Here is a 26,128-nt window from a genome sequence, read left to right on the forward strand (position 1 = left end):
TAGGAGTCCAAAAAAAAAAAAGCGTGGGAGGCACGGAGGGATGGATGGGGGAAGAGTAAACTAAGTAAACAGGAGTGTGGGGTGGAGGGAGGGAGGCGGTTGCCGTGGTGACTAAGAGATACCAGAAACAGAAGGAAACGACCTGTTTCTCCTTCATTTTGTCTATTTTCATCACCGACACACAAAAAAGAAGACACATGCGCAGCTGGCACACAGCACACACACACACACACACACACACTCATGCATAAATGCACACAATGCATACACACACGAATGTGCATATGCATGCACACACAGGCAAACTTTTCCACTGTAATGTCTTCCTCTCTCATGCTATCTTTATACACTCTTCCTCTCTCCACACAGCGCTTTCTACCTCTCCTCTGCAGTGAATGAGCTGACCTGACAGTGCTCCTCCTCTGCACTGAGTGCTGTGAGTCTCTCCCTCTGAATTATTTAAAAGCTGAGACCCCCACAAGTGCTTGTCTTCCCCTTACACCCCTCTCACGCTCACACTCTCTCTCTCTCTCTCTCTCTCTCTCTCTCTCTCTCTCTCCCTCGCTCGCTCTTCTTTCCTCTGTCCCATCCTCTTTGGCTGTCATTCTGTCTTCTGGTGACTGCAATTACTTCCTGTGGTTCTGTCATATCTGGGCAACACTTTGACTAACAACATACAAATCTGACCTATGGATCACAGACTGATTAATAGTGTAAAACAAAGTAAAAGACATGATTACTTCTGGGCATTTCCACAAGTAGGCTATGGTACTTAAATACAGTTTTGAGGAATTTGTTCTTTATGTTTACTTTATACCTCTTTACTTCATTTCAGATGCAAAATACTGTAGTATATTTTTATATTGAAACCTACTGCAAACTAAGATTTTACACACCAAACATATGCTAATCTTAGAAAATATGATATGTATATGTACGTTATAGACTGAGTAATCCAGTGGTATTAAAAGTAGTTAAAATGAGTTCTGCCTCAACCAGATGCAACATCAAAATGCTAACACGATAACAATAATAATAATCATCAATTAATACAATGGATGACAACATAAAAGCAACATAACTCATTTTGCTGTATAATAAGTACTTTAACCATTTATATTTTTCTGGAATTCTACTTATGTAACATTTTAAAGACAACACTTTTACTTACATGTTTATATTTCTGTATTGCCTCAGTAAAGGATCAGAATACTTTCTTCATCTCTGATAAATTATAAGCTCATATTCAGAGTGCAAGTGATAGAAATTATGCACATCATCGCTGTTCTCTGAAAACCATGTATCTCCAAAATGTGTATGCCCTGTTTTAAGTGACATGACAAAGCAGTTTTCAGATCCTCCAACAGAGTTTTTAAATGTTCTATTTATCTTTGTCTAGGAACACAGGCTACTGTAATCCCTCATTCTTATCAATCCTTATTTAAAATATATAAAAAGGAGATACATGGTTTTCACTGGACAGCAAAGCTATGTAACAAAAAAAAACATTAAAGATTGTAGGTTAGATGGTTACAGAGTGCAACATTCTCAAAAACAGAATCATGTGTCGGGCACCCCTGGCTTCTTGTTTGTTTTGACCTACTTTGTGATTTAATTAAGAGAACATAGAGGACTAACCACAACACATCACACGGATGGAGGGAGGAGTGATAGTTAGTGGTGTCTGTTGTTGTGTAACATTTGCCATTTGTGTCACGCTCGGCAGCAGGATGGCCAAGATTACGGATGGCTCTTCAACCGGAATGCCTGGGTTCAAACCCACGCCGAAGTAAACATCTGCCTTGTATAAGTGTCTTTGAGTATTTGTTGTGGAGCCGACTATACGCTGTGACCCCTTGAGGAGGTGTCACACTGTCAATAAAGCTCTACAAATTCTGCTCTGTGAGGTGACAGTAAGAGGAGTGGAAGCTCTTTGTAATTACTAATTTCTGGCAGTGCTCTGACATTACATGTTGCTGCTCTTCATTCACAAACCAAGCTTCTGTGGGCGAGCTACATTGCTACTATGGCACTATGGCCACGGTTATTCATAGCTCTTTTTATATTGCAGCCTGTCTCTCCTCCCTCTTTCTCTCCCTCTCTCCTCCCTCTCCTCGTTCCCTGTAGAGATGGCCCTACCTCACTCTAACTAATCACCATGGCAACCTGGTAATCCCTGAACAGAAAAATTCTGACTCCCTCTCTCTATCTCGCTCTCTCACTCACACACACACACACACACACGCATACACATAACAGGACTGCATACACACATGCATAAATGCACACATGGGTGCGCACATGAGCACACTCCCGCCTGCACACACACACACACACAGTACAAGAGATGCATGCAAACCAACACACTGGTGTTTACTGGTAAGACATATCTTACCACAAACACACGCTTCCCTGCATCATTGCGAGGATAAAGCTTCTCTGCATTTTGTGAGACGCTTCGTGTGTGTGTGTGTGTGTGTGTGTGTGTGTGTGTGTGTGTTGGCGAGGATTTAAACACACCACCTTTTGGGGTTGTGTGAGTAAATGCTGTTTGCGTGTACACTATTTATGCATGTGTGCTGATGTGTGTGGTCATGTTTGTTCACCACAATAGGTGAGTGTGTGTGCATGCATGAGGTTGCACATGTGTGTGGAACTGTAATTGATTTCACACTCAGGTCAATGGTTTTTACAGCTACAAGAGAAAAGCACACAGATTCACGCCGGTTAGCTTCTCATCTTTGTTTCACAGCTTCTTTTTTTTTTCCTTGAACCCTTTCTGCTGCCAGCATGACTATTAATCACACTGTTTGTCCACAGTTAATATGAACTTTATTTTATTTACTGAATAAAAGTCTTACAACAATAATATACAGCACACATCATTGTGTGGTTGGTGTAAAAAAAAATCTGACAACATCCAACACTCATCACTTTATACATACATCATTATAATGCATAGTACATTTTAGAGTAAAGCAGGTCATTCACAATAAAGTAAGTCAACCTCGGATTCAGATTACAGTAAAGGCACATGAACGGACATTCACATATTTATTCTGCACACTTACACTCATACAATTTTGCCGACAGGGCACTGTAATCTTATAAGACCCCTCCCACTACACTAGTTCTAATCACCTAATCGATAAAGCTCTTTCTCTTGACAGAAAGAGTGGTTGGAAAATGAGCCTGATTTTCAGGATAGATCAATTGGTTGATTGACATGTCAGATGGATGAATGAATATACTCCAATCAGGTGTATTGATCTCACAGACCACGCCTAACTAGATGGCATGGTGCTAATTGATGATGTCAGCACCTCTGTGTAAGGGCATCCCATGAGGTGAGCCTCTCCACTTGCTTCAAATATCTGCTGGATTACAGTAAGTGCAGGGCTTCGTGTGCATTGTTTCACATAATACAGAAATCAGTTTACTAAGTATGGCAAGTCGATAGAGCAAATACACCAGCTGTGGTTCAGAAGGGCTTGTGTGTTTTGTAGATTTTAGTATGATCAATGGTTATTGTAATGTATGACTTTGACCACTAGGGTGCGCATGAAAGCGATACAAACATAAACTTATTAAAGTAGTACACGGGACAAATCCAAAGCAGCATATCTTTGAGTATGTGTGTGCACACATGTATTAACAAGTTAATGTGTGTGTCTGTGTGCATTTGTGCATAAATGTGTAATACATGTCTCTCTGCGCATGTGTATTTATGCCCTAGTGTGTGTGAGTGTGTGTTTGTTCTTTTTACGCATGTTCAGTGTGGCCTGGGCACAGGATGCTGCAGGGTCATGTGTTCTGCTCCAGTGAAAGGCAGCCTGTGTGTGCAGTAATGGTGGACCAGCTCAGGGATACTGGAGAAGACACAGCTACTCTGATCCAGGGTGAAGCCCAAGCCTTTAACGCTCTTAGTCTGGGCCACAATGATGTGCACACAGCTCTGACTGGTCCTGATGGAACAAGACACAAACAACAGAAGAGTCAGAAGAGACAGACACACCACAATAGCCACGGTTAAAAGTTATAAGATGCTAAAGAACTGATAATGTACTCTAGGTGTCATAACTAAACAATGTTCTCTCTTATCTCCCCACATGAGGCTGTGTATATTCTGAGTTCAGTGGATGTGTAAATGGGGTTAATGATGTGGACTCTCAAATGAATGAGCAGCGTACAACAAATGTGCACTCGGGCACATGCGCACACACACACACGCACGTACATACACACAACTGAACCACAGGATTTCAGCCTTTATCCTAGAGAACCTGTTCCTGGCACGTTTTTCTGTAGTTTCTATTCTACAAGTGACACATTATCATGCTTTGGGTGCCACCAAAATACCTGGTACAGTAGCTCATTGGCATTTCCTTAAAAATGGCCAAACACTATTAAAGTGTGGCATTACAAAAGAACATTTTGAAGTCAGAAAAGCAGATTTGCTTTTCAAGCACACTGACACGCTGTAACTCAGCTCGAAGAAAGACTGAGATTGTGATGCAGCAAAACAAAAGTGGATAAAAATAGGGCTATAAATATGTACATGTCGTATTATATAGCGTGCATGTACCATTTTCTACAGACACACACACACACAGGAAATACACACTTTTGCGCACTCACTTCAGAGCGATGGAGTACTTGCTGGTTCCTGATTCGCTGTCTCTCACCAGGAAGCTGGCTTCCCTGCAGCGCTGCAGCTGAGCCTCAGCCTGCTGCCGACTCACACTGCCATGGTACCAGCTTGGAGGGGCGAGGGAGGGAGGGAGGTACAGGGGGAGGGAGAGATGCAGTTAGAGACAGCAGATCACTGACATGTAAGGTAGTGACATATGGAGATAAGTCAGATGTCAAGTAAATGATAGGTGATGATGGTGATAGAGAGAAAAAAAGGCAGACTGACAGGAGGCACGAAAAGCACGGAAACCAACAAAGATTTACTGTCACCATAAATCAGACAGATGGATATATGTATACTGTCGGCTGAATCAGTTAACAATGTCAAAGGTGAATGTGGGAGGGCAAAGAGGTAAATAAAAAGGCCAAATGCACATGTATGTGTCTGTGCAGAGTCTCGAGGGAAGGCCTTTTAGGTCACAAGGCACTGTTGCCAGTGGCCACAGGTTAGGGGCATATATAAACAGGCTGTATGTGCCCTTGGAAGCAAAACACTCAAGCCACATTCAGCCACAACATGAGAGGGACAAATGCTAACATGCTCTGAGCATGTTCCCTGCATGTACCATCTGAGAAGAAAGGCCATGCATGAGTCTCTCCGGTCTATTCAAGCCTCACCTCAAGGGTACACCTCTCTTCGGCGTAAATGTTCAGAACCGTATCACCACAGTGTCCTCAAGAGCTGCTGCTGGTTTATGCTCTCTGTGATAAATGCCAAGATTCACTTTAAAAATGTCTATGTGCCAAGCTTCCAAATATATGTGTGATTTTGGCCAAGAAGACTGGCAGCCTCTGCAGTGTATTTGACATTGTGAGTCACTAGATCAGATGTTGAATCTGCTTGATTGCTTTACGAGTTTTAAGAAGGTAGATTGATTTTTCAGCCAATATTCAGGAGGGAAACACAGATTATTCCTTACTTTCACAGCGAATGCAAGCAGAGGAACTTAGAAAGCAGACAGGATGACGGGAAGTGGCATTTATTGTGCAGATTATGAGATAATCACTGATGATACTTAAGGATGAGATAAAGGTGTCTCAACCCCCATTTCATTTATTTAATTCCATCAATCTGATAACCCTGTTCAAGGCTGAGCATGCATTAAGTGAGTGGTAGATCACAAGTCTATCAAATAAATCAAATAAGTAAAGCTTTATACACTGTGAGTTTCCAAATCACCTCTTTGGACTGAGGGAGTAAATCAGAGCAGAAACTGAAGGAAACCAACTTAAATTTGCAAACAGAGCTAGAATACCACTCCTATTTGTTATTTATAGCGAGGTACACAAGATTAACAAGAATGTTTTGTCATTTATAAAATGTCCACTTAAATATCATGGTTTCCCTTAACCCTAACCCCTTTCTTAATATATTATTTTATCAGCGGGATCTATTGAATCTTCTATATATATTTATGTCACATTTGAAACGTAGGAATTTGCTGATCTGATTTGCAACTATTTTTGACAATGTACTGTAACATGATGTCAGCCTGATGAAATAAAATATTTATATACCTTGGTTTATGTTGCACATTTGCATGATGATGACCTGAGTCAGTCCAATAAAGTTTGGAAGATTTAATCACATTGAACGTATTGTTTCTTCACTAAAATGTCCAGCGATCATATGCAACATTTCCCTTCTTCCTCCTACTGATATGTTTTACTTACCTCTGCTTCTCCAGGGGCAGGCTGGGGTCCACTTTGGCTGCCTCCCCATCCAGTGGGGCATTGGGGGAGGTAGGAGACGGAGGGGAAAGTTTGTTAGGACTAGAAGAGGGTGAGAGTTTGAGGGTAGGGAAAGAGGGAGATGGGGGTGTGAGAGGGGAGAGTTTGAGAATAGGAGAGGAGGGAAAGGAGGGAGAAGAGGAGGAGGATGGAGAAGATGGTACAAGTATTTTATGGTTCCAGTTCTTCTGCCTTAGGGTGTGTTGTTGTTGTTGCTGCTGCTGCTGTTGGCGGACGAGGGTTGAACCATTCTCTTTACTGGGAGAACAATCCACTGCCTCGAACTGAGCTGGAGGAAGCAGGAGAGACAATATCAACCTTTCATAATAAAATTCTATCAAAGCATGCCAGAGCTACCAAAGTAAACACATCTCTGGAAATTGATTCAGCAGGATTGTTTGGTTTCCTCTCTAAAGCAAACACAAAATTGTTGTGGCATTACTGTACAAATAAAACTCATGGCATCCTTCCTCCACACCCTGAACCCCCACCCTTCCCATCATCCCTCTCTCCCTTTCTCTACCTGACAGCGCTCTAACAATGTCCTCCTTTCTCCATTCCCAGGGCAGTTCGTACTCTCCAGCGGGACGGATGTCAGACTCTGGCCGTGTGACAGGGATCCACACCCCCTCACGGTCGCCTTCCAGCCCGCCCTCATATGGCGTGTCATAGATATTTGAAGGTGTGGGCTTTCCCTCTTCTCCCTTCCCCTCTCTCTGGCCTCGGTCCAGCAGAACACACACTTTCAGGAGGTCCTTGGATCCTCGTCTACGAACCTCTGCAGCAGAAAGGTCATGTGATTAGTTAATAGTATTGACATCAGATTAAGAATCATCAATCATCAGCAGGATGTCATATCAGTGTTTTCAGTAGATGAGCTGCTTTCAAGACAGATAGTTTTAGTCTCTCTTCTGTTGCCTCATGTTCAAATTCATAATATGGCAAAATAACTGCTTCATCTGATCATAAAGAACAGCTACATACACGATGCAATATACTATTTCTGTAAATTAAGCTTATATTGAGCTCTGGATCAATAATACAATAGTGAGTTCTCCAATTCTGCTGTAACACTTTTATATCCAGCATTTGCCTTAGAATTATACTACTATAATAATGCAGTCTAATAAGTTCTGCTCTAAAGCATTCAAGCTTCATGAAAGTTATAATGTTTAACTTTTGTTCAAACTGCTTTAGAGAGCTGTTGCTTTAACTTAATGATCATTTTGGATGCTGTGGTTGTAGTTGCTGTGGTGCTGTTGAACTGTACTGCATTATACTGAGAGGTATGTTTAATATTTTATCTACCCTTATTGATATAAGTGGGGTGAACAAAATATTGAGTGTACCATTCAGTATACAGTACACAGGACAACTAAACGGCAACAGACAGCCTTTAAGTGACCATGAAGTTGAATGAACTCCTTTATTACAGTATTCCATAACTGTATTTGAATGAATCAGCTTTGGTTATGGACATCTAATAAGCTGGAAGCTAAATGTATTTAAAATGAATTCTCTATACTCTTAATTATTTTTTTTTACCTAAGTATACCTGTAGTGAAGTATACATTTTTGCAAGCCTCCCGTTATTCGTCTGCATAAAACTGCATAACTGAAAAAGAAGATTATTTATTATGAGTAATTTTAAAATACATATGTATAATACACAAGTTAGACTAGTGAATTTGTCCATCAACTCAAACTAAGTGTTATGCTTATTTATTTATTTATCTTAGTTATACTGAATGTTAATGCATGGCGACCTCACTAGTTTAGTTTGTGGACTAATACCATAATTGTGATTTTCTCTCTGAATTTTTATTTGTTATGACATGTCGTTTAATTTTTTTTTTTTTTTTTTGAGGAATTTCACAAAGAGTGTTTCTTTGCTGTCTGACAGGTAGCCTGTGTGTCTGCACTATTGTGTGGCCAAACAATGGAGCTACAGGAAGAAAAGGTCAACACAGTCGCTGATTGGCTGCCTGACCAGGCAACTTCCTGACTGCTGGGAAGTGATTGGGCGAGACCAAGGGGGGGACCTGCAGGTTTTGAGAACGGGGTGAGGGGGTATTTTAACTTTCTTCACATGTAAGGGACCATAAAGTATTTTGTGTATGTATGTGTCTATGTGTGAAGAACGGGGAAGGGGGGGGCACTGGGGCCAACTTCCTATCAAGAGAATGGGGCAAAGGAAACAGAGGCAGGAGACAGGAAGTTGGAAGAGGAAGCTGCACCCATTGTCCCTGCACAACACTGTTCCTATGGCAACCGCCAGCGGGGTGGGAAGTCAGCAGAGATTGAGGGTTTAGTTTGGCTCCTAAATTCCCTTTAAAACAGCCCTTTAGGAAGAATGTGACATAGTGTGAGTAGAGACAAACTTAGTTACGACGTAAAAAAAAAGTGCTCCTTGGCTCACATATAATTTACTCAGCTTATCAAAGGTGACATATAAAGAGGGTTATCAGGTAAATACATGTAGATATATTGGCAGAAAACATGATGATGATACCAACTTAAAAATCTAAAAGTCTTGACAATGTCAAGTTGAACTACCTCTGCCATTCTTGTCACTAAGTGACTGTTACAGTAAAATCATGAGAACTTGCACTTTTGGTTTGCTTCGAACATATTTTTTCTCTTTAAGGTCACCCTCTGACAAAATAGTCCATTACTCTCACTGAAGGATGCTGCCCTTGGTTTGAAATATGTGCAGTCAAGATGCCACACTGACTGATCCTTCCATTAACTGTAATCGCGATAGAAATAGATGATGACATAGATGATCTCACCTGTGATGATGACCTGGGCATCGTAGGGCTCCATGTACCCATCATTCACTCCTGCTCGCTCAGCCTCCCTCTGCTCTTTGGTTTTCTCTGCATCAAAAGGATCTGCATAGTCCTCCAGGATAATCAGCTGTGAGAATGAAACAACATGTCAGACAGCACAATACTGGGCTGCTCTGCCTATTCAGATGTCACATCTACCTGGAAACAACAGAGGAGTCAGGGGGTGAGGGTGGTACAGTTTGTGTGTGTGGTGTCTATGACGGAGTGGGTGACAAGTAGTGGAGGGGACAAGCAGGAATATTTCTGCAAAGAGGTCACTGCATTGTGTTTAACTGTTTGATGTGACACAATGCAGTTTCATTACATTGTATTCTTTTGAGAGCAATGGAAACTGAATACAGGGTTATGAACTGAGGTGGGGAGGGAAAACACAAAGGAAAGACTGACCTCAAGCCTACAATGAAATTTGTTTTTTGCACTGTACAGTATATTGATTTTTAACCTGCATGCTGCTAAAGGATGAAATACAGATGAAATGTGAAGATTAAAGGTGGAACATGGGGTTTGTATTATCTGTAAGAAGTCACTTACCTTTGTTTTAATGTCAGGTCTTGACTTTTCGTTTTCTGGCTGCTTCTGTTCACTTATCCCGTTGAGTTTGGGGGTCTTGTCCTGTTTGTCCACTTTGATCATCCTGCTGATGTACGCTTGCGCCAAACTAGAGGTCCTGACCTGGCGGTTCTCATCTGATGTCCCAGTCTCGACCTTGGAGTTCTTGCGACCTTTTCCAGTTGTAAAACTATCCCAGACTGCCCCACCATAACCAGTGTTGTTACGACCCAATTCTGTTGCCGAATTTTTCCTGTTTCTCCCTGCCAATAAACCCCCCACTCCACCGTCTTTGCGCTGATTTCCTTTCAGACTGTCACGAGAAAACGAGGGTTTGGGTCGAGTTTGTGGACCAGACTCAGAGGCCGAGCGAACTCTTTCGTTTCCGTTCTTCAAGTTAATGGGGAAATCTCTGAACCATCTTGCCATGGTTGTCAAGTTATAATCACTTCTCACAGATTTAAAAATGAACAGACCTGTAGTATTTTATACGTTTTCGCATTAGCTGCCTCACTAGAATTTAATTTGAACCGTGCGCAACAGCTCCAAATTTACGCACAGATATTTTACGCACGCCTCGGTTGAACTTACTGTGATCTGAAATGTCACTTAAAATCACCACCTCATAGTGCTAAACTGATTTCTGTCTTCTATCTGAAACTTGCCGACAACTTCTGGTGCGTCTTGGAAGTCATTGGCCAGTTGACTCTTTGTTGCTGTCGCCCTGCACCTGCAGTAACAACTATCCCTGCAGTTTGAAAAGTAGCTTCTGGAGAGCGTAAACTCGAAAGAACTCAAAGTTTTTCTTTGAACCCAGTAGAGATCCCATTCCCGGAGCGTGAGATGATGCGTCCAGTCGGTCGACCAGAAGAAGTGATGAGACTGAGGGGAAAGCTGTGTGCTCAGACTGTGTGATGTCGCAGGATTTTGGGGAGGAGCCGTGTGTACGGGACGGGGTAGATTTACTGTAATAGTTTCAATGTATACACAAGTTTCTTAAATGTAGGCTCCAACATGAGACAGTTATGACAAGTTATTACATAATTTGAACTTTCTTCTGCACTTCACAACATCTGAAATCATATTTCTGGTCAGCTCGCTAATTTGGAGACATTTGCAGTTAATGATCACTGTGGAGTTATTTTATTTGGTCCATTGCCAATTTTGTTTATGCTCTATATACGCATCTAAATAAATCCTAATATAAGTACCTTTTACATGAATTACGGTAAAGTTGTGATCTGTTGTTTTTCTTGTGTATTATCTTAGCTTATATTTAACCAGAAAACGATGATTTTGATTAAAATTATTTTTCAAAAGTGTCCTAGTTAATATAGGTAACAATAACAATGGATTATAAGCCAGAAAATACTTGTAAAATAAGCTAAATGGCATCTTAATACAGCACACACTAACCTAAACAGAATAACTGTAATGTAACAGTACATTTACTGGAGTAGTAACTTGCATGCACTTACTCCATGTTATTGGAGAGCATGCACTTTTGGAAGATGTTCCTCAACTACCAGCAGGTAGATAGTTGCGCCATCTACTGGTAAATTAGAGAAACAAAAATAACGAGACACCAGTCTGTATTCACCTTGCTCCATTACTGATTACTGGTACTTGTAGTTTTCTCGTTTGTTCTGGAGCAAAAATCCAAGATTCAAATTATTTTTCCCATCGAAAAGGTCATTAAATGGGTCCAGCACAACTATGTATAACTGACGTGGAGATGTCACCAATAGCAAACGTAGCCGACATCTAAAGTCCCGCCTACATAACCTCACTCGTCCAATCACAGCGCTCCTTTTGAGAGAGGCTGGGGCGGGACGGTTACATCCCCGACAAAGGTAACAGGTTGCAGTCGCCGCATAATGAACTTGTTGCCTGTGTTAATTCGCGTAGGAGTTGTTGTTTCTTTTTCTTCCACCCACTTTTCCCCCCTCACCGTGTGGACTTTGATGAATGTCTGTGAAAATATTCGATTCATCATCGACATAAAGGAGGAATAACTTCAGATAAAGAGGTGAGTTTGCGGTTGTTGTTGCACTTCACAGACAGCTAAAAAAACAGACACCAACTGTCAGGACAACTTCTGCTCTTTATGGGACTTTTATGATGGTATGTGGCGCCTGGTTTCTCGGTTTAAAGTTGGCTGTGTTGTAATTTCTCGCAGTCTTGTGTCACTGTTAGCCTGTTTAGCTCGGTAGCTATCGTTAGTTTGCTGGGAAAGGTAACGTCAGCTAACGTTACTCCAGAGTAACTTAGTAAATGTTGTGAAACACACGAGAGAGATGCCTCAACATGTTTGTGTTTGACATATAAACACTCTCAAGTCGTGTTCAAAAGCTGCTTCGCCACAAAACAGGTATGACTTATTTGCTATGAGTTGTTTGTCACCTCTGAGACACTTCTGGAGCCTCCAACCTTGAATTCATGCAACATAGTAATAAAATGTGTTATCCTCTGCAAACTCCCAGAGAAATGTTAAAGAGCACTGTCTGCAACACAGAGATGCTCTTTAGGATTTCAGTCAGGTGAAACTGATGATGCAAAGCGTGAGAGAAGAAGTAGCTAGATTATAGTTTTGGAGTGAAGTAATTATAGCCTTGAACCTGACTCACTTTCATTTGAAACAGAGCAAACATGGCACAGGGAAGTCCAAATGTAACAGGTGCAACAAACCTCAAGCGTGCAGATCAAATCCTATAAATCAATCTCTGTCACACACCAAACACACACTGGGTCTGTGTAAGGAGAGGACAGAGAGGAACAAGTGTCAGGAATGTGGGCAAAGGGAGGGGCGTATTTATGTGCTCCTAATATGGTGTCATTTGTGTACTATTTGGTAACAGTGAAGTCTCTCTTTGTTATGCCAATGAAGTTCTTTGGGATGTGAAAAGACGAATAAATGGCTGTTTGTTTGAGTGTGAAAGAGGAGCAGTGGCAGGTTTGGAGAGAGTTTGACCGCTGGAGAGAGAGAGAGAGAGAGAGAGAGAGAGACAGAGAGAGAGAGAGAGAGAGAGGGCCTGGTTTTATGTGAAGAATGTAATGGAGAGCGAGAATACCCCGAGGACTGAGTGGCTGACTGTCTTTAAAGGACACAGAAAGCGTGAGCTACTGTTTTTTTGTCCGTCGCTGTTACTTACACCTCCGTGTTTCTGATTTTCCAGGGTGTCCTCGTAAAACTTAATGATTCGCTTGGAAGGAAAGAGGACAAGCTGATGTTTTACAGCACGCCCGTGTTGGCTTTATAGGATGCTGTATATTAGCTGTCAATTGATTATTCTCTGAACTAAAAGAAAGGAAAAAAAAATAGAAAAAGAAGTGTGGATTTAATGCTTTTCTATAATACTTTATTTTCAATTTTCCTCAGGATTGGGTGCTGTTGTAGCTCATATAAATCCTTAAAGGTCCAGTCTGTAAGATTTAGGGGGCCCTATTTACAGAATATTCCATAAATATAATATAATATTCATAACTATGTTTTCATAAAAATAAGAATTATTATGTTTTTGTTACCTTATAGAGATTGCAGGTCTTCTTTCATGGAGTCTGCCGTGTTTCTACAGTAGTAGTAGTAGAATGAACACTGTCTCTAGTTAGGGCGTTTCATGTTTCATGGTATTACACTTTGAATGGGAGGGACAGCGGAGGGATGCCATTAGATGCCACTAAATCCTGCAGACCGCTCCTTTAAAGCAGCGGCCCAGGTTTGAATTCAATCCAGGCTCTGTGCCGCATGCCATCACCTTTCTCCCTGCCTCTCCCGTCTCTCTCTGACCTTTTTAATATACAAAATTATTAATTAACAGATGATATTCAAAATAATCGAACATTAGCAATGATAAAACTGTTACTACATACTTTATACTAAAAACTGTATGTAGGGTGGATTTATTTGCATATTTTAACACAGCTCAAGGTGTTTCACTCTCTTTAAAGAAACGTGTTGACTCAGATAACCTTCAGCCCTTGCTGCTCTCCCCAGCTGTATCAGTTTTAGGATGATCTGATCACATGAAGCGTGGTGAGTCAGCAGAGGCACTTTCATGACTCTAGACATATAACTGTTGTTTCATTTCTCTCCCCACCCGCTCTAATCTCCTAATTACATTTTCCATTCCATCTCGGATCTTAACGGAGAAGCAGCTCCAATTCAATTTACTGTGTGAGTATTCAATTTGAGGCCAGAGGCAGAGAGCCCGTCAGCATAACTGCAGAGGATAACATGGCTGGCAACAGAACCTTAAAGAACCAGATATACTGTCAGCTGGACAGGCAAGCCTGGAAAAAAATGTTTAGTCTGCTTTCGAAGTCTTATTAATGTCACAAGTGCATGAGCACCTGCTATAATACAAAGGCTGCTAATGTTTTTTAATTGTCGGTTAATCTTATTATTATATAATCTTAATATTATTTACGCCATTGTTCCATTTAATCTATAAAATGTTCAAACACAATGGAACAAACACGAACATGACCTCTTCACGCCACCATTGTACTGTCAGGTAAGATTAAAAAGCACACAAACTAGAACTTGTTTGATGTATCCTACTTTTAGCATGGAAAAGATGTTTTATTCTGGAGGTGTGAAAAGAAATTTGCTTTGGGGGAGAAACCTAAGAGAGAAAATTCTAAAGGTTAAAACAAACTTGTTGTAATCAGATACAAAGTGTAAGGCAAAGAGCGTCGGGATCATTTAGGCATTCTCAGAATTGCTGCCCTCATTTTCCGCCCCACATCGGCTGGACAATAGGATGGGTTCCCCCTCACCCCTGTCCCTCTTGGGAGTTGGGACAGTGTTTTTTCTCGGGGACGTGGAAAATTAAACTGATGAAGAGATGCAGATGGATAGATATTGAGAAACGTTGTGTCTTTACGTTTACCTAAATGCAAGTCAGCACACTGCTCAGGTTCAGATCCACATTTCGCATGAAATCAACAGACATCGTGCTCTGTGTCCGTCATATGGCGTGTCTGTGGCTCGTTTGTCGGCGCATGACATGTTTGCTTGACCTTGCTGCGAAGGCAGCGGGCTGCAGACCTCATGCTCGGCTGCACAAATGCGTTGTGACACGGTGCTTCCTCTGTGGTTCCCAAAGGCTGGAAAAAAAATCGACTAACCACGCACGTCTGATGAGCAGGTCTGTCTACAGATGATGCTTACGCACCACGAGCGCACAGATACCCTCAAAAGGTCATTCATGTCATGTTGCTTTGCTCACTGGCAGCCCAGACATTTCCCTTCGCCTATTTTTGCTCCAAAGTCAAAGTGTTGACTTTCACAGTGGGTACTTTTTAAGTTTATCTGTCTTGACTCACTTTGCTGACTGTGTTTTATTCTGCTTTTCTTCAGAGCGTACAGCTTTCAAAATCTGTATGGGAATATAAAAATCTGTGTGTAGGAATTCAATGAGATACCTTTGTAGCCAGTCCTTTTCTGTGTGTGTGAGTGTGTTTGTGGGGGAGGGAGGATTGTGCTTGACTTTGGATTTTATCACACAAGGCACCGATAAGAGAGGAAGAGAGGTTTTTTTCTTTCTCTTTCTCTCTTACTTACTTCACCCTCCCTTTCAGTCTGCCTCTCACCTTGCAAAGCTGTGGACAGGAAGTAAACGGTGCAGAGGTCAGGGGAGGAGTGTTGAAATAGGTTAAAAATTAGTTTAATGAACCATGCCAGTGTAATGACATGGGGGGGATGAGATCCAACAATGTGACCTAACACAAGGCGAATCAGTCAGTGGGCGTAATAGCGGGAATGTTCAGTTCAGTGCTTTAGATTATTACAGCTGGCAGTGATTAACAACTAAACTAAACATACAGAAGGTGTGATGGGCTGAAATATAATAGACATAGTTTCTGAATTACTCATCAAGAGCTATCAGTATATAGAAAAAGAGACGACTGGGGAGCCAAGAAAAACAAAAAGTGGAGAAACAAGTAAGTAAATTGGTGAAAGAATGAAAAGATCCTCAATAGTTGATATGATATCTGTCTGTATTCAAGCTGTCAACGTTTTGAGGGAAATATTCAGGTAAATAGGTTACAGGTATCTTGCTGGGAAAGTTTCCAAAAGTTGAGAAACGCTTCGGTGATCCTTATAAGGGCAAAGTGATGTGTGGGTGTGTGCTTTCAGGTTAATGACTAATGGAGTGCAGTGAGGTCAAAGTCCACACAAAGCAGGCAACAGGCAGAAACTAGGTGTTACTATAAATCTGTGTGTCTGTATTTGTTCAAGCGTAGTTTGTCTTTTGAGGTGGCATTTCAGGGCTGCACGCTCATGAGTGTTTATTGTCCGTTTGTTTGATTACCGAATTTGCGGTATGTTAATTTGGTTATTGAATTGTAGCACAAAACATCAACAAACAATCACGGTAGACATCCTNCTCTCAGAACAAACAATCTTTTTTTTTTTTTTTAATAAAGATTTTTCTAAAGAGTTTTAAAGAAGTGATCAAGACACATACTAAGCATGTTTCAGTAAAAAAAAGTAAAGTTGTGAAGTTGTCAGTGCTATCGGTGGACAAACTAACAGTGAAGCAGTTGTTGAGTTTACCTAGTTTGTTTTTTTTGGTACTGAATAATTTATTTGTTCACCTCTACTTCACAAAACAATCTTGTTGTTTTTGGGGGTGAACGTGCCATGCCGAAATTACTGTCTTGCTATAATATCATTGTACAATGACGTAATTAATGTAAGACACATTAATGCAGCCCTGAGAATACCAACTTGTTCTCCGTTTGTTCTGGTATGTCCGAGGTTTAAGGTGAGGCTGTAGCTCATGTGGTTCAGCAGGTTATTTGTAGGATTGGTGGTCCACAAAACACTGAACCTCTAGTTGCGTGTAGCCTATGTGAAGAAAAAAAATGTAACACTGTAAACAAAAGCATCTGCCAAATGAATTTAGTTTGAGGTGTGAAAATACTGGGCCAAAACAAATATGTAGCCTGTTGGTCAGGTGCAGGAATCTTGCCAAAATCTAACAACATCCTTCCTTCTTCTTCTCCTTACCCTGCTCTTTGTTGTGTTTCCAGCATGAGCACACCATCTTCAGGTCGGAAGACCCCAGTGGATTACGGTGTCCAGATCCGCTTCATCGATGACCTCTGTGACAATGGCGGGGGGCAGCCTTGGTCCCAGCCTAAAACCAAGAGCCAGACCACCTCTAAATACGGCGTGGCAGTCAGGGTGCAGGGTATTGATGGCCAGCCATACGTTGTCCTGAAGGACGGAGAGAAAGGAGACTCGTATGGCGTCCAGCTCAGGACCCAATACCCATCTGGCTACAGTAGCCTTCCCCGGAGGAGAGAGAAGGCAGAGCCAGGAACACAGGGGGAAGATGTAGGAGTAGGAGTGCAGGGGGGCGCACTACGCCGGGCCCATTCCCATGGCTCACTGCTGGACAGGGATGGAGAGGGAGGGCCAGACAATGAGGGTTTTCAGCTGTCTAGGCCACCAGGGGATGGGAAGTCTGGTAGTTATGGGAATCTGGATGGAGGAATTGGTGTAAGGGGGGAGAGAGAGCAGATCCAGCGTGTCAGGGGTAGAGAGGGGGACATGGAAAGGAATATGAGCAATGGTTCAAACAGAGCACGGCTTAACGGATCAGCGAGGAGCAGTCAATCCTACCCTGACCCACCTCAACAAATTAACTCTAATCAGAAAACCACTCCTATCAATAGACTAATAAACAGGTTTGATGGTGGTAACACTGGAGGCCAACAGAGAGGACTCCCACAGGCACAACAACAGGATCCAAGAGCTACATCTCCTCAGCTCACAGCAAACCCCTACACCTCCCCTCCATCCTCGACTCACAGCAGCTTGGGACGCAGCCAGGGTGCTGTCACTAAATATCCTGGACACTCTGCTAATCAGTGGACTTCACCAGGGAGGTATGCAGCCGTGGAGACACCAAAGGCCGGTCTGACTGAGGCACAAGTAAGAATAAAACATTTTCTGGCTGGGCGTTACAGCTGACTTTCAGTGAGCTCCAAACACCACATAGCATGCAACATTGCAAGAGTAGTTTTCTGATCTATGTCTTAAGGTGACGCCTGACCTTTTGCTGGACCAGGGTCCGAGTGCAGAGATGAGCATTGAGGAGGAGCAACTTATGCAGACTATATACAACATCCTGAGACAAGGGTATGGACCTACATGTTGTCCTGGCTTAGCACATAGTATATTGATTTGGTTGTCATAATACTCTCATAATACATAATTACATTCATATAAATCTGTTGTTTTCCTTCTCTCAGGACCAATGAGAGCGATGTTATCATCAAGCACAAAGTCAAAGTCATCTTACAGAAGATTCAGAGTCTAAAGGTTTGTCCTTTTTATCTTGTTGTGTGCACTGGTTCATATGTCGGCTAAAGAAACAGCATAAGTGAACTGCTCACATATATGTGCTCATATTCCTTTTTTCTTCAACAACAGCCAAAAGAAAGACCCCAGGAAGAGTGGATGAGAGAAAAGAGAGTGCTAGAAAGAAAGATGGCTGAACTACAAACTGCCCTGCAGGAGGAAAGAAGGGTGAGAAAAGCAGAAAAACAGATGTTAGGACATAGAAAATTTATATTTTATATTGATACCAGCTCAAATAATATCTTAGTAGCAAAGCTGAAATGCTTAATTCTTTATACTTTCTAGAATAATACTTTTCTGGCTTTTCCTTTTACACTTTTAAAGCCCCAACAGCCATATTAGTTAAGGTGTCATTTTACAATGCCCAACATAAAGTATGTGTGCTAGTGTTACTTTAGTTTTGGTACCTTAGATGACCCACCAAACCTCCATAACTTCACTTGGCTGATTGGAATTGGCTCCCACCAGAGGATGTTAGCATTCAGAGAGTAACCTGCCACTTTAGATCAGCTCTAATTACATGGCGCACATCCAATGCCACACATAAACACTCATCCAAGCCTCCTCGACTTTGAGAGTGAAGTGAAGTGAAGGAAATAGCTGTTGGTTGCTTGAGGGCAGGAAACTGTCCTCAGAGTTTTTACGTCTAATCTAAGTACGAGGACTGGGGTTTCTTGGAGTGTGCTTCAGATTAATCCTCTGATTAATCCGTAAAGCTCTCTGGGCTAGTGGAAGGTGCACACAGGATAATCTAACTTCAATAATGACTCATTATTAAGGGAGGTTGGCGGGTCTTAATCTCTAATAGCTCCTAAGAACTTAATCCCTTATGCATATTGATTGGTGGGCAAATGCAAGCCCACTTTAACATTTCCTAAAAGCCTATTGTTTATGCCACCAGAGCTACTTGATGTCTAATGTTTCACTGCTCTCATTTATTCATCATGTCTGCTCGTGTGTAGAACTCTGTTAGCAATTCTGATCCCACTCTGAAAGCTGAGCTGGAGTCCTGTCTGGACGAAAATCTGCAGCTCCAGGAGATGCTGGATCGGAAGAAGAAAGAATTAAATGAAACTCAATCAGAGTGAGGACACAATGGTGCACACACACACACACACACACACACACACACAAGAGGAAAGCAGGAAGGGGCATGGTACCACTGTCTGTGAGAGTGGTGCATGACAAGGCTACTTTGTTTTCAAGTACACACTTCCCACAATTTCATGAAACAAGCAAGTTATTGTAACTTATTCACAAGACAAACAAGTGTACCATAGTCATGAGTTCAAATCATTCAGTACAGTGTGTGTGACCTCTTTTCGTAACAGGCTGACTCAGCTGCGTATGGATAGGGAGAACGCAGAGGCACGGGTCAGAAACTTGGAGGACCAGCTGGCTGAGTTTCAGGATGAACTGAGAAGAGAGAATGGCACCAAAACGGTATCACAGAAATATAACTGACAAATACACCCACGCAGATGTACAGTGGCTTTTTAAAATAAGCTGAGACTTAACAGCCTCAAAAGAAAAACATTTTTTTTAATACTGCACAAATTGTAGGCTGAGAGATCAAAAGTATCAAGTTAACGGTGTACATTCCCCGTCTCTGCAGGACCTGGTGTCTTGTCAGGCACAGCTGATGGAGGTCAGCCAGCTGAAACAGAAGCTGGAAGAGACGCTAAGACAGAGAGAGAGGGAGCTCACGGCTCTCAAAGGAGCTCTAAAGGAAGAGGTAGCCACACATGACAAAGAGATCGAGGTGCTCCGGGAGCAGTACAGTGTTGACATGGAGAAGCTCCGCAGCAGCATGGAGCAGGTGTCTCAGGTGTGTGCACAAACACAGTAGCAAGCTCATTATCCCTTATATTTGACATGAAAGTCAGCTTGCAGAGCATCCAGGTCCCAACCAAGGACATTTTGACAGGATATATGGGTGCTGTTGAGATCAAATCTGAGCCCCATAGATTTAGTTTCATAGTGTATATGATTTAAATATATTTAGAATAACCGAATATAGCAAATGAAAGTTTCTTTGTGTTCCTTGTGATTGGTATTCTGTGTGTAGCAAGCAGACTTCTGCAAAATCTAGAATTAAAATGAAAACAGCATCATACACAGGAGGGCTGCAGAGCATACGGATAGAAGGGACTTTTTGACACCAGTTTTGGTTTAAGAAAACCTTGATAATGGTTACTTACCAGTGTGCACTTATTTTATTGCTTTACTTCATTTTCACTACAGTTTCCAACCCTGAACTGTAATACACGCCACAACATGTGTAGACATTACAACAACATGTTTTGTACACACACATATATAGAGAATGTTTATATATTGCATTGCAATGAAAGCTAAAACTCACCTGATGAAAGCCTAAGGGCAAAAACACAGAGGAGCAGCTGCATGCACAGAATAGCTGCACCAACTAGCAGCGTTTCCCCCATATATTTTTTTCTTGATTACTGTAAACTTTTTAAACTTCACAACAATGTGTCATCTCCTGTTTTAGTCTCATGCCGGGATCGAGGCAGAGCGGTTGCGTGTAAATGCATCAGTTCGGACCTTACAGCAGCAGCTGGAAGACTGTAGAGATGAGAGCAGCCACTGGATGGAGCAGTTTCACACCACCAGAGACGAACTTCGAACAGTTAAACAAGAGTGAGTACATTGTGATACTTTATATTATTCACACAGTGGATTTGGTGTTTCCAATGCTCATCCGGACATGGATTTGGTCACCGTCTTTTGGTTTCTCTTTGCATACTGTACTGCTAATGTGTGTCCATTTCTTCTCTTTCATTCTACCTGCTCTTTGTTTCTCCCCCTCTCTGTCAGAGAGCCACCCAGCAGCCCTGAAACAGCGTGAGAGCCACTAATTGAACAGCATTTGTGTTTATAGATATTCTGACTGTAGATGTGGCTAGCTGTGCTAACAACTGTCTGACTGTACTGTAGTTCCAAGGCCATCCACACACACAGCTCTAATTCATGTCTGTGTCAAATATGTACCATGACCGCTACAGTTACATGGGTCCTAACGGGAATTTTAGAACTGTGGTTGAGCACAGGTGGTGCTGAACACCAGTCGCACTCTGCAGCCTCAGGGCATGACAGCTTCTTTTTGTCCAGACAGTGTGAAGAGGTGTGGTGTGGGTGACCTTAATTTTTTGTGTTTAGCAAAAAAAACAAAAAACAAACAAACATCTGAGCCTTGTTTTCTGTGAGTATGTCTGAGTGTTATGTGCTAACAGGGAATGCTGATTTATTTCCTGTTTTCAAAGATTAAATAACGACCTATTTTGCCTCCTCAAAGTAAATTAAGCTCACTTAATGATCCTTTTATACAATCCAATTACTGCTGATCAGATAATCAAGAAATAGTTTTATAATCTCCAATTTGTTTAGATCAGCCACGTTTGATTTCATTTATTTAGACTCCTGCAAACCCGTCTGGAAAAAGAGGAGTTTGAGGAGGAACTAAAGGAGCTGCAGGAGAGAGTGAGCACCATGAAACAACAGATACCGGATCCTAGCCACAATCAGACTCTCAACCAGGTGCAGTAAACTCACACAGCCCCACATGATTACACATGCACAGGTGAATTACCTGACACGTTTAACAAAAAATGAAGCCATTTTAACATCAAATTGTTCGTATTTTTGTTCAGGAACTTCAGCGATGCAATGCTGATCTACAGAAGGCCAAGTCTGATTTAGAGAAACGGAGTACGGACTTTGACAAGAAGGTCATGGAGGTCATTGCCCTGAAAAAAGCTCACCAGAACCAGGAGGCAGAACTGAAGTATGAGATCGACCGGTTAAAGGATCAGTTACAGAGGGCCAAAGATGATTTTACCAAGGCACAGGAAAAAAACAAACGGGTTAGTTAAAGCTTGCAGTGACGAAGAGATTATTTAGATCTCTGTGAGGTTATAACAATGTAAATCTCCATCATCTCTATTTATTTTTCATCAATATCATTCCCTTGTCTTCCTACCTATAGCTCCCAGACCCAGCTGTCATCTCAGAGCTGGAGCAGAAGCTTAATGAGATGCGTAGTGAAGCTAGCCAGCTCAAAGAGAAACTCTCATTGGCTGAGGAGGAACTAGAAGCCAGTAAAACAAATTTCACTAGAGCTCAGATGGATGTCAAATCATTCCAAGATGCCCAGCAGGAGCAGGAGCAGGCCAACACACGCCTCAAAGAGAAACTCTCGCGGTTAGAGGTAGGTCACCACCTCTCGCACACCACAGTGTAGCACTGATGACCTGAAAGCAGCAGACATATTTAAGCTCACCTGGACATCCTCTGTGGTTTCTTTAGGCTCAGATGCAGAGCAATGCCACAGAGAGCTCAGAGGCAGAGCTCGCCCTCCACACTGAGGTGAGAGGGCTGAGATCTGAGCTGGATGAGGCCAAGAGAAAAGCTTCCAGACTGAGCCAGGAGCACCGTGAATTAAATCTGCGTCTGGAGGATACAGAGAAAGACAAGGAGACACTCAGACAGACTATCAACCAGCTGGAAGAGACCAAACAACAGCAGGAGAGAGCTCTGGAGAAACTCAACAAAGAGGTAAGAAGGAGAAATCCTTGTTCTACCTTTACAAAGAGATGAAAGCTTCTGCAGCTTGGAGCATCAAACTGCTCATTAGAAGATCACAGCACCCCCCCCCCCAAAAAAAATCACCTTTTTGTTGTTTTTCTCCTCTGTCAGTATGAATCTCTGACTGTGTCCTCAAGAGAGGAGGCGCAGGCTCTCAGGGTTCAGCTGGAGGAGCAGAGAGAGCGGGCACGCAAGGAAATGCACGAGGCGCACCGCCACGGAAACGACGCTCAGAGTGAACTGGAAAGAAGTCATATAAATCTGAGGAGACTGGAGGAAGAAGTGCGTGTTTGTGTGCATGCTTACTCACTTTCTTGGCCTGGTTGTTGTTTTTCTTCTGAAAATGATGTTTGTCTGAATGTTTCGAATAGTTCTGACACAATTTATGGTGCATGTTTGACAACAGCCAGACAATGATGAAAATTGAGTCTGGCATCACAGTTTCTAATATTATGATGAATCCAACTAGATGTCACGACAGAAGAAAGAGTTTCTGCTTGCATGTGAGGAGAGAGACAACCACCAGCTGGACAAAGAGCTTCTCACCAACAGACTGCGCCACCTTGAGGGAGAAATCGAGGCCAGCAAAAACAGCCTTAATGAGAAAACCCGGGAGATTCGCATCCTGGAGGTAAGATCCGTGCATCTGTTCGCCCTGTGGTTTGGGAGAGTAAACCATGACTACAGGGCTCTCTGCTGATTATAGTTCTGCACTGCATACATTGTTAGTAGGACAGTGTGTGCATATTTCTGGACTTTGTTTATGAATCAACAAATATGGTTAATAGATGAGCATATAAACATGTTTATTACATTTACACAATCAGTATTTCTACGCTTATATGCCATCAAATCTGTCACTGGGGATAAATTAGTAGTAACAGTCTCCTCTCTGAGCATCTGATAGTGGTGATCTCATCTTGTCTCTGTCAGGACAAGCTGAAGCGTGTGGAACTGGAGCTGGAGGAGGAGAAAAGCAGCGTGGAAATGATGACAGACCGAGTGGCCAGGAGCAGAGATCAGATCGATCAGCTCCGCTCTGAGCTCATGCAGGAGAGATCCTCTAAACAAGACCTGGAGCTGGACAAGAACGCCATGGAGAGACATGTACTTAACACACAAACACCACATCTGCTGACATCTGTGATCATCAATAATTGAAGTCGGCTAAAATACAATTTTCACTTTTTGTGCTCTTCTATCTTCGCTGAAATTCAACTGCAGCATTTAGGTCAAAAACATAACACACTCTGACCCTCCACTCAAATGTTTTCTTATTTTATTTATTTTTTGACCTACTCTTTGTCTTTCTGTCTCTGCAGCTGAAGGAGCTGAGGAGTCGTGTGGCTGACATGGAGGGCCAGTCTCGCTCCTCAGCAGGAATCTCCCAGCTGGAAAACAAAATCCAGGATCTTGAAGAACGCCTTCGAAATGAGGAAAGGTACAGTGCAACAGATCAAAATGTGCTGTAATCCAGTAGATCTTCATTCTGGATCACATTTTTAATGTTTGTTTGTTTGACAACTAAGTAACTCAAATTTACTTGTTCATTTTAACTATGAAAGTTTGTTTCATCATCCTTTTTGAATTTTTTTCCTGCTTATCAAACTCGAGAGGGTGTACTAAGAAAGTGTGAGGAGAGTATGATGTCTTTATGTTCTGTTCTTCTCTTTTAAAGGGAGAAAAACTCTGTGTTGGCTTCTCAGCGACGTCTGGAGAGGAAACTGAAAGACCTCAACATGACACTGGATGAGGAGAGACTTGCACACACTGAACAGAGAGACCAGGTAAACTCACTCACCTCCTAGTGATGTCAATATTTGAACATGGCAGTATGTCAGTCGTCAAGCACATATCAGACTACGCTTGAACCTCGTGTTGCAGCTCGCTCTGAGAGTGAAAGCTCTGAAGAGGCAGGTGGATGAAGGAGAGACAGAGCTGGAAAGGATAGATGGACTGAGGAGGAAGGCCCAGAGAGACATGGAGGAACAGATGGAGCTCAAGGAGGCCTTGCAGACCAGAGTCGCAGCACTGGAAACTGAGCTCAAGTAAGCATTTTCTCATCATCTTTCTTTGTGAGCTTATGCAAGATACTTCCTGGCAGCCATATTAGTACAGCAATGCATGTGAGTGAGTCAGAAAGAGACACCACTTCCTCCTTCTTGCATCACAGATTGAATAAAACTGGATGTAAATTACGTTATTGCCTGTAATCTTGGATTCCTTGGCTGTTACACACATTTACCGACACCTGGTAGAGATTCACACAGCCTCCCTGACGTGCAGTATTTCACAGTGTGATCTGTGTAAAACAAAATTGGCAGCCACCCATGTGTGAAAAGGTATTTCATTAAACTGGCACATTACTCATGTACCACAGGGGAAATTAAAATCCAGACGTGCTCCCACTAGTAACAAAGTAAAGCATCTTGTTCCCTTATTTTGCCAGCTGAGGGCGCACTATGATCACCTGGCAGCATTTGTGAATGAAGCAATGAAAAGGTGTGTTTCAGCAGTTAATGACGACGACGATAATGTCACTGATGATTATGTGTCACAGGAGAAAAACCCAAGCGGCAATGCGCCCCGTTTTGGATTCATCAGCCCTCAGCTCGGATGATGACGACAGCCTGTATGACCCCTCCACCATCACCACCATCCTCACTGAGAGCAACCTTCAGACCAGCTCCTGTTAAAAAATAAAAGCACTTCAGGGACAGGGTGGGCATGGGAAAACGTAGCACTATATAGCAAAAAATGGAGGGAAGTGTAGGTAAACCCAAAGGTAGAATACACTATAGACAACGAGGGAGGGAGTGCAAGGAACTGGGAGGTAGATAACATGTTGTAGAGGTTATTGGGGGGATGATTTTCCACATAAGAGTGAATGGAAGGAAACAAAACATCCTCTGCATTTTCTTTTTGGAATTTCCTTCAGTCTACACTGTACACCGGGGTACTCCCTGATATAACTGAGAGGAATCCATTGCATTCACACTATACACTACGCAAGGTACTCCAACATACAGAAACTCACTATGGTACAAAGTCCGTAAGTAAATTGCTTGGTACGAATCAAGTCAAGCACTTAAGGTACCAAGTCCAGCTTTGCCTGAATTATCCAAAATACTTGGTGTAGACAGTTTATCTGCTGGATTAAAGTTTTCTCTGTAGCACAGCCTTCAACTGACTGAACTCCCATATTCTGTATGCATGCACAAATATTAGGTAGCACTACTGAAAAAACGTGGACCAAACACTGACATTCACGATTGCCACAAGTGACCGAAAGAGAAACCGTGAGCAGTTTAACACTATAATC

General features: G+C 42.3%; 2 protein-coding genes across 2 annotated transcripts; one reads left to right on the top strand and one right to left on the bottom strand.

Annotated features, from left to right (window-relative positions):
• Nucleotides 1-2,815: 2,815 nt before the first annotated feature.
• On the bottom strand, nt 2,816-10,720 carry she (Src homology 2 domain containing E). The gene is made up of 6 exons (XM_010729828.3): nt 9,807-10,720; nt 9,216-9,342; nt 6,947-7,201; nt 6,367-6,712; nt 4,639-4,758; nt 2,816-3,965 (listed from the first exon to the last, which is right to left on the bottom strand). The coding sequence occupies exons 1-6, from the start codon at nt 10,251-10,253 to the stop codon at nt 3,773-3,775; spliced, it is 1,488 nt and encodes a 495-aa protein (XP_010728130.2). The 5' UTR covers nt 10,254-10,720; the 3' UTR covers nt 2,816-3,772.
• A 1,454-nt stretch (nt 10,721-12,174) lies between these two features.
• cgna (cingulin a) lies at nt 12,175-25,511 on the top strand. Its single transcript, XM_027287117.1, has 20 exons — nt 12,175-12,195; nt 16,866-17,772; nt 17,882-17,979; nt 18,093-18,162; nt 18,274-18,369; nt 19,164-19,285; nt 19,533-19,644; nt 19,817-20,029; nt 20,714-20,862; nt 21,639-21,759; nt 21,873-22,085; nt 22,208-22,429; nt 22,528-22,776; nt 22,918-23,088; nt 23,276-23,437; nt 23,740-23,913; nt 24,129-24,247; nt 24,485-24,593; nt 24,691-24,854; nt 25,367-25,511. The coding sequence occupies exons 2-20, from the start codon at nt 16,867-16,869 to the stop codon at nt 25,500-25,502; spliced, it is 3,606 nt and encodes a 1,201-aa protein (XP_027142918.1). The 5' UTR covers nt 12,175-12,195; nt 16,866; the 3' UTR covers nt 25,503-25,511.
• The last annotated feature ends 617 nt before the right edge of the window (nt 25,512-26,128 follow it).

This window comes from Larimichthys crocea, chromosome XIII, assembly GCF_000972845.2.
Source record: "Larimichthys crocea isolate SSNF chromosome XIII, L_crocea_2.0, whole genome shotgun sequence".
NCBI classification, from domain to species: domain Eukaryota; kingdom Metazoa; phylum Chordata; class Actinopteri; family Sciaenidae; genus Larimichthys; species Larimichthys crocea.